Here is an 8,893-nt window from a genome sequence, read left to right on the forward strand (position 1 = left end):
ATATATAAAAGGTCTTGTGGGTCTTTATAAAGTCTTCAGCATAGATCGAATGGCATTATAATGATGCTTATTGGGTTTTGCAGTGTTGTTTTATATATTAACATACAATCTTAGAATTGTGGCAAAGAAAACGAACGGTATTATTTACTGTATTTACACAGAATTGAAAATAGTTTCCACCCCTCTCTACCTTATCTGCTTTTATTTTATTTTATTTTTTAAATTTTTTTTTTTTTAAATTTTTATTTATTCATGAAAGAAACAGAGAGAGAGAGGCAGAGACACAGGCAGAGGGAGAGGCAGGCTCCATGCAGGGAGCCCGACATGGGACTTGATCCCATGTCTCCAGGATCACACCCTGGGCAGAAGGCGGTGCTAAACTGCTGAGCCACCCAGGCTGCCTGCCTTACCTGCTTTTAGACACACTAATGCTTATTAGCATTTTCACTACAATCTGCTATGAGCCATTTAAATTACTTTCAACATAGGAGTTGTGGCTTACCCTGTTACTCAAAATCTAGGATATAAAACAACTGCAGTTAATTTGTGAATGTGCATTGCTCAATTTCATCTGTTCTCTATTGTCATATAATGAAGTGGATGTATGTATGTATACATAAAATGTTCTGATAAGTTTTTGTCTTAACTATAAATTTTTTTTTTCAACCACATAGGAGCTATTTTTGGAGCACTGCAGGACATACTTGGGAGCCGCTCAGTCTCAAAGGAATATTATAATCAGACAGGCCGTATACCTGATTGGTGTTCTCTTAATAACCCACCTTTGGAAATGATGTTTGATGTTGGGAAAGCTCAGCCACCACTGATGAAGAGAGCATTTTCCACTGAGAAATAAAAATTTGAAATTCAACTTTGCTTTTTTATCAAGTATCTAATCAATTACAAGCAAATTGTATAAAGTATATAGGATGCTGTTAGAGATTACTTTATTTGGAAGTGAAAGCATTTCTGTAATTATTCTTTGCATTAATATTTAATTCTTTTGACTGTTTCTCTTGTGTAGTAGTGAAATAGTAGCTGATGCTTATGAAATTTGTTGTATTTATATCAATAAAATACAGTAAAGCAGAGTAATTTTGGAAGTCTGTTACAATTTTAGTTCCCAAAAAGAATTATAACATTGTCCCTCCACAAGTCACATTATCTGCCCTGAGCATTGGAAGATATCTATTTCATTATTTTCAGCAGTTATTTCATTTAAAGAATAAATAATGTTACCATCACCAGGTATTTCAAATATTGACATGGGTCTCTTTCTTCAAATCCTTTGGTTTTGGCATTTATGTGTCCATATTAGAATGCTGCTTTTCTAGGAACATATTTGACTCTTTGGACTGAGAATGTTTAGTAGCAAAGATGAACATTTGTTAAGCAAAGCTAGGAAATGTTTACTTTTTAACTTTACAGTTTCTTTATGAAGAATTCTACATTTCTAAGAAGAAAGGTGTTTCATTTTTATGCAAAGGTATTCTACCTTATGTATTTTTATGAAAATGCTTTATAAACATGTAATCATAATTTTTAATCTCTTTTGTGCTTTTTATCTTCTCAGTATAAGGGTTCTTGGAAATATATACTCAGTCATTGTTTAATTTTAATTTTTGTTCTTCATTTGTTTTTAACAAACTACCTCTTACTGAAATTTTGCTGGTTTTATTCTTCTAGGTGCCTGTGAAAATATGTACACCTATCCCTGAAGAATATACTCCTATTCTTGAAGACAGAGTAGGAATTGATAGATTTTCTGGCCTGAATAACTCGAATCTGTTCTTACTCATAGTTTAATCATTTTGATTGTGCTTTTCTGGGTCCTTCTTAGTTTTGCCATACACTTTATGTGTGAAGATATCAGCACCAACTAACAATTGAAAGAGCTGGTTTCTGGCATTAATAGGAAATAATTTTTTAAAAAAAAGTGGGGGAGGGACACCTTGGTGGCTCAGTGGTGGACTGCCTTTGACTCAGGTCGTGATCCCGGGGTCCTGGGATCAAGTTCTGCATCAGGCTCCCCATAGGGAGCCTGCTTCTCCCTCTGCCTATGTCTCCACCTCTCTCTGTCTCTCACGAATAAAAAAATCTTAAAAAAAAAAAGGGGGGGGGGGTGCAGCCCTGGTGTCTCAGCGGTTTAGCACCGCCTTCAGCCCAGGGCATGAACCTGGAGACCCGGGATCGAGTCCCACGTTGGGCTCCCTGCGTGGAGCCTGCTTCTCCCTCTGCCTCTCTCTCTCTTAGGAATAAATAAATAAAATATTTTTTTAAAAAAAGGAAAGAACTGGTGTGTTTAAAAATAGTTCTAGGGCAGCCCGGGTGGCTCAGCAGTTTAGCGCTGCCTTAGGCCCAGGACTGATCCTGGAGACCCAGGATTGAGTCCCATGTCAGGCTCCCTGCATGGAGCCTGCTTCTCCCTCTTCCTGTGTCTCTGCCTCCCTTTCTTTCTCTCTCTGTGTCTCACGTGAATAAATAAAATCTTAAAAAAAAAAATACTTCTAGCTGTACTTTGTCAACCTGTACTACTACTATAGTAGCATGAAACTAAGATTAATTCAGTATTTATTGACTGCTGTGTGTATAGTGTAGTTTCAGACACTATAAATGCTACAAAAGACAGGGACCTTTGCCTTTAGGACATTTTCATAGAAGTGGTTGGTACACAACTGATGTTAAAGACAGAATGTGGTAGCAACGTTAAGGATATCAATTGCTTGTTACTGATGTAGTTAATTCCTTTGTTTTCATGTAAATAATATTTGTGTTTTATCTAACATGATTAGTTTTGGATATAGAATTCAGTAATTCATCAGTTGCTCATGACATCACATGTCTTCCTTAATGCCCATCACCCAGTTACCCCATCCCCCCGCCTACTACCTGATGTAGTTAATTCTGACTAGCTAGTTAAAGAAAGCTTCATAGAGGAGGCTTTTACCCTTGTTCCTGAAGGATGAGTAGAATTTTCATAGTTGGAGTTATTCCAGTCTATATGAACTGAATTCTCTACACAAAATCTTCAAAACATTTGGCATTGGGATGAAGCATTGCTAATTATAGTTTAGGATTAGTTCGTAAAGAACTTGAAAATCATAATAAAAGCAGTGAATAAAACTATGAAAGATCACTTTTGCCATCCAGTTTCCTAATACATTCATTCCAAAAAGTGAGGTTATTTTATCCTTTGGACCTGACACTCTTCCAGAGCACCCCTTCCCCCAAAGTAGTCCTCTTTCCCATAAGCACACATCTATAACTGATGCACTTACAACTTTTTTGACCTTGTAAGAAAGTTTTATCTTCTTTTCTGGAATATAAGCTCCATAAGAACAAAGCCCCTTTGTTTTTTGTTTGTTTGTTTGTTTTTAAGATTTTATTTGAGAGGGAAAATACAAGCACGGTGAGGGGCAGAGGGAGAAGCAGACTCCCACTGAGCAGGGAGCCTGATTCAGGGACTCTGGAATCATGACTTAAGCTGAAGGCAGACATTTAACCAACTGAGCCACCCAGGTGCCCAACCCCTTTATTTCTGAACTGTGAAAGCTCTCAGTGGGATTACCATCAGTGCTCAATAGTATGGATTCACTATTAACATTACCTTTTTGTAGTAAACATTTTCAAAATTTTTTTGTTTGAATTATTTATGAAAAGCTTTTCAGGACTGAATAATATGAAAAAGATGGTCTCTGAGTGAAATAGAGCTTTGTATGTAGGTAGCTAGGAAGTGACAGACCTCTATTGGCTGAAGTTAAGGAATGGAGCCCTCTCTTGGGTTGAATTGTGTGTCGCAGAAAGATATATTGAAGTCCTAACCTCTAGTACCTGTGAATATTATTTGGAAATAAGAGTTTTTGTAGATGTAATCAAATTAAGGTGAGGTCATTATGGTAAACCCTATGACTGGTATCCTTAGAAGGTGAGAGAAATGCCATGAGACAGATAACACGGGGAGAAGACAGGAAATCACCAAAGCGGAAATGGAAGTTCTGCAGCTGCAAGCCAGAGAACTCCAAGGATTGCCGGTGATGCCACAAAAAAGCAGAAAACATTCTTCAAGAGATCCTTTGAAAGCATGACTCTGCCTACACTTTGATTGCAAGCTTCTAGCCTCCAGAACTGTAAAAAATAAATTTCCATTGTTTTAAGCCTCCTAGTATGTGGCACTTTGTTATGGCAGCCCAAGGGAACTAACACTTCCTACTTAATTGACCAGTACCTATTTATTGAACATCTACCAGATACTAATTTAGGTTCTTGAGATACCTTAATGAGCAAAGACAAACCAGCCATTCCAAGAGGTGGAGAAAGTAAAGAAACATAACAGTAAGAAGATAACATAGGACAAAGTGTAAAGTGGATGAAGTGGGGGTAGTTGCTGATTAGAAAAGCCGTTAGATTTGGGCTCATTTATGACTTGAAGAAAGAAATTAGGCACCCGTGACTTAAATACATATTTGGTCTCTGTCCCTGGTTCCTGACACAGAGCTAAAAACCTTATTTTCTGTGTGATGGGGGGTGTTAGGAGCATCTTACACAGAAATCTTAAATCCCTTGGAATTTCTTGGGTAGTAGGAGTGTCTTTTTTTCTAAGGAGACAATTCTCAGGCTCCTGGATTACTTCAGGATGAGGAGGGGTGGTCACCAGAAGGACCCAACGCACAATTAGAAGCTTAGAATTTTGGCACATGCACACACACAACTCTGTCTTCTAGGGAGAGAAGAGGGATAGGAAATTGAGTTAATAATCATGTCTACCTGATGAAACCTCCATTAAAAATCCCTAACCTACAGGCTTGGGAGAGCTGGCAGGGTGGTGAACACAACCCAGGCTCTGATGTTCCAGGAGACAGCATGGAAGGGCTGTGCTTCCTCGTACCTCGTCTTATGCGCCTTTTCCAAATGGCTGTTCTGAGTTGTATCCGTAATAAACCAGGAATAAGTAAACTTTTCTTGAGTTTCTCGAGTCATTCTTGGAAATTGTCAACCTGGAGGAGAGGATTATGGGAATCTGTGATTTATAACCAACTGGTCAGAAGTGCAGGAGGCCTGGGATTGCGGTTGCCAACTCACGGAAAATCGGTCACCGGAGTCCTCCTCTTGCTACGTCAGTGACTTTGCCAATCCCAACTTTAGTCTGCTCTCCCTCTTATTAGGTTCTATTAAGACAGTCGAATTGCCCTTGCTTTTGCGAAAGCCGAATCCAGAGGGGACCTCACTTGTTTGGGATTACCCGAGTGCCGCGCAATCCTCTAATAGGTTCTTTCCGACACCCCACATCCCTCCCTGCGGTGTCTAATAAACCAAACGCGTTCAAGTGCAACGACGGCTGTGGTTTTCTGGTCTTTTTTTTTTTTTTTGAAGGGGATTCGCAGGGTTAAGGGCTGCGAGGAGGATGGTGAGCACGGACGACTGCGGGGAAAGAGAATGGTAACCGGCTGCTGGGAAATTAGGTCAGAGTTTTTGTTCTGTTCTAAGATAAAGAAATGACAGCGTGTCTGTTGAAGGAAAGGAGAGGAAAGAAAAGATGCGGGTTCGGTAGCGCAAAGCCGGGGACAACGTGCGGAGGTGCGGGCACCCGCGGTCCGGGCGCGGGGGCGGGGGCGCGGGGCGGGGGCGGGGGGCGGGGGGCGGGGGGCGGGTCCGCGCGCTCCGGCGCCGCCTGCGGGCCCGGGGCTTGCTCCGTCCCACCCGCGCCGACCGCGGAAGGCGCAAGTCCCGCCTCCGCAAAACGCCTGGTTCCCGTTCTCTCGGGCTCCTGGGTCAGAGCCGCCCCTTTATCAGAACACCGGCCTCGCGACATCCACCCAAGCGGGTGCTTGGGTCCCAAGTACAGTCCCAGGAACAACGGAAGGAACCTTGCTGCCCGCAGCGTCTGTGCAGATCCGCCCGCAGCCAGAAACCTCGCTCGCGGTGTCCTTATGGCTCCGGGGGCGGTCCTGGCCTGCCCCCCGCCCCCCGCCCCTTCCCTCAGGACACGCCCTATCCTGGGAGGAACGCGGAAAGGAAGACGGCTTTTGCATAAGGTCTCTTAGTTCTTGAAAAGCTGCCAAAGTTGGGGGCTCGTAATTTTGTTCTGCTGGAAGGAAGACTTGCTCTCTACCAACAGCTGTGCCACTGTGCATAGTCACGCGGGAAACCGGTCTCACCTTTAAACCTTTTAGCGTCCTCCGCTCTCAGGAGGTGGTTGGGGACAGACATCGCGGAAGAGGAACGTTTGCTTGCAAGTGCGCAAGCGTGAACCCTGTTTGGTTTGCAAAATGAAGTCTTTCTTCCATAGATTTGATTAACCTTGAAAGCACTTGCATTAATTCGGCTTAGAGAACTCTCTTTACTTAGAAGGCTTTGGAGAAACCCTAAAACGTTTATGTAAAATGGAAGTTACCAAAAGAGCCAATCGCCCAACGTGGGGCTCGAACCCACGACCCTGGGATTAAGAGTCCCATGCTCTACCGACTGAGCTAGCCGGGCGCCTGGGAGGCAGGTTCGTTTTTCTGTCTCTTGATGAGTATTCAACTATATTTGGGTTTTTTTTTTTCTCCCTCTTCCATTTTTTACTTAGAAAAGAATTTTATAGCATATTATTAAATAGGCACTTCTGAATCATTTTTAAGAAGTCTTTAAGACATTTCTTTAATTGCTCTGAGGTTTAGTAATTTTTGTTGCGTGTGTATCCCAAGGTCATTGAAAACTCACGCAAATTTATATTATTACAGTCATTGAATCTTTTTTCTTCTTAAGTGTTTTAAAATATTTACTGCCCATTATTTTATCTTCTTTACAGAAACACTTATTAAGGCTACCTACCTTCTACCAAATGGTAAATTGGATTCCTACAATTTGGGTCTCGGCATTAGAAAACATAGTCCAACCTCTGTGATGTTAGTTTCGCCGAAGAACAGCAGGGCTTGGCTACTTTTTCTTTAATAAGATCTAGCCAAGGAAAGTTAAATTGAAGAAGCAGTTTCTGCTTCAATTAACGTAAGGTCTCTTTCAGGTAACTGCCTAACACTGGAGACAAGACTCTCTGAGGTTGTTATTACCACTCAACTCAAATGACAGAAGCTGGGATGAAACGTTTATAGAATCACTGAATCCCATGGTAAAGAATATTAATCCTAAGAAGAAAAAAAAAACTGATTTTGATCAAATTTTGATGAGCTGAGACAATGGAATAATCTTCAACGGAAATATACTTATTCTGAGATATTAGTGAACTTCTTTAAACAAGGAATTCTGCAAATCTCTGTGATGGGGGCAATCTAAAGCCTAATTGTATATAACAAAGAATAAGAAAGAATTCTTAAAGTTCAGTATTTAGAAATTAAAAACACTGATCGTCACATTTTCTAAGCTACTTAATTAAAAAAATAATAAAGTATGGCATAAAATAATATTATATATTTAAATTACTCAAAGTATGCCTAAGATTTAAGTAGAATATTTAAAAATTCAAGTTTTATTAAAACATTAAAATACAATTATTCACTAATAGTTTATTTTTATTGCGATTGCAAACTCTGGTTTATTTTTATAAGTGGCTGAATGTACCTGGGAAATCAATTTTTATTTATTTGTATTCTCAACACATTTATTAAGTACTTATCATATACACAGCACTGTGTTATGTATTCTGGTAGAAGTATAAAACAGATTCTGGTAACCTTAAAAAGCTTACCATTCTGTAAGAAAGATATGTGCAAATTACATACCAATTTTATATGTACTACTTCCAAAAGTAATTTAGAGTAACTTAATTAAAACAAATAAATCCATACCCACACCTTTTAAGTTTTCTCATAAATCAGGCAAATAATCAAGAACCCGAGCCCACAATTCAATGCATTCTTCAAAGATACAAGAGTCCTCAACAGTCCAGCTCCCAAATAGGCATTTCATCTGATAAGTTCAGAAAGAGCTCCAAATTCTTAATAAATGAAGAGGTAGTAGGCATTAGGTACTCAAATAACGTTTTTTATGTGCAAATAATGTAGTTAAAAGTTGAACTGAACCCCTAAACAAGTTTTGGTTCGGTACTTACAGTTTACTTTCAAGATGAACCCACCTAAGACTATACTCTTTAGCTTCCTTAGCAGTTTATTGGCCTACCCTTGTCAAAATACCCTCATTAAAACCCCTCATGAAAAAATTGCAACTAGAAATTTCACTGAGGGTTAGATAAATTAGATGGCTTGTCTTGCAAATAAATTTAAATCTTTTATCCATTTGTTCAAGAATATAAACTAACTGCCAATTATAATTCTTCATAAGCAGGGGGAAGCAACTGAAATTCCCCCTTCTTCCTTTTTTTTCTACATCCAATATTTCAGCAAGCCCACATATCTAAAATCCATCATCTACACATTTCTACTTCCACTGCCACTACTCTAGTCCAAATCATTGTCTTTACTTCAGGCCCACAGGACTACAATAGCTTTCTAACTAGCCTCCATGCTTCTACTTCCTCGTATCAGGCTTCACACTGAAGCAAGAGAGATCATTTAATAACTTATTTTTGTGAGATTTTATTTATTCATGAGAGACACAGAGAGAAGCAGAGACATAGGCAGAGGAGAAGCAGGCTCCCTGCCAGGCTGGGGAAGGGGGTGGATGTGGGACTTGATCTCAGGACCCTGGGATCACCACCTGAGCCAAAGGCAGACTCTCAACCACTGAGCCACCCAGGTGTCCCTAATTTAAATTAGATCATATAATTCCCCTGCTTTAAAAACAGCTGATGACCTGACAGTAGAAAGCCAATAATATACACGGAGAGAATGATGGAATCAGGAAATAACCATTTGGCAAGCATCATATTAATAATCCACTCAAATGGGAATCATCAGATACTATAATTACTGGATGAAAGATTAAGGATATGTATAAG

General features: G+C 39.9%; 1 protein-coding gene and 1 non-coding gene across 3 annotated transcripts in view; one reads left to right on the forward strand and one right to left on the reverse strand.

Moving 5' to 3' along the window:
- ACTR10 (actin related protein 10) overlaps positions 1-1,095 on the forward strand; it is a 31,637-nt gene extending 30,542 nt beyond the window's left edge. For both annotated transcript variants that reach the window (XM_072838730.1, XM_072838731.1), the window contains one exon: positions 675-1,095. In XM_072838730.1, the coding sequence (XP_072694831.1) occupies positions 675-856 (182 nt within the window). In that variant the 3' untranslated portion in view covers positions 857-1,095. The remainder of the gene's footprint in view (positions 1-674) is intronic.
- A 5,309-nt stretch (positions 1,096-6,404) lies between these two features.
- On the reverse strand, positions 6,405-6,477 carry TRNAK-CUU (transfer RNA lysine (anticodon CUU)). The gene has a single exon. It is a non-coding gene; the product is annotated as a tRNA-Lys (tRNA).
- Between the last annotated feature and the right edge of the window lie 2,416 nt (positions 6,478-8,893).

The sequence above is a fragment of the Canis lupus genome, chromosome 9, assembly GCF_048164855.1.
Source record: "Canis lupus baileyi chromosome 9, mCanLup2.hap1, whole genome shotgun sequence".
Taxonomy (NCBI): domain Eukaryota; kingdom Metazoa; phylum Chordata; class Mammalia; order Carnivora; family Canidae; genus Canis; species Canis lupus.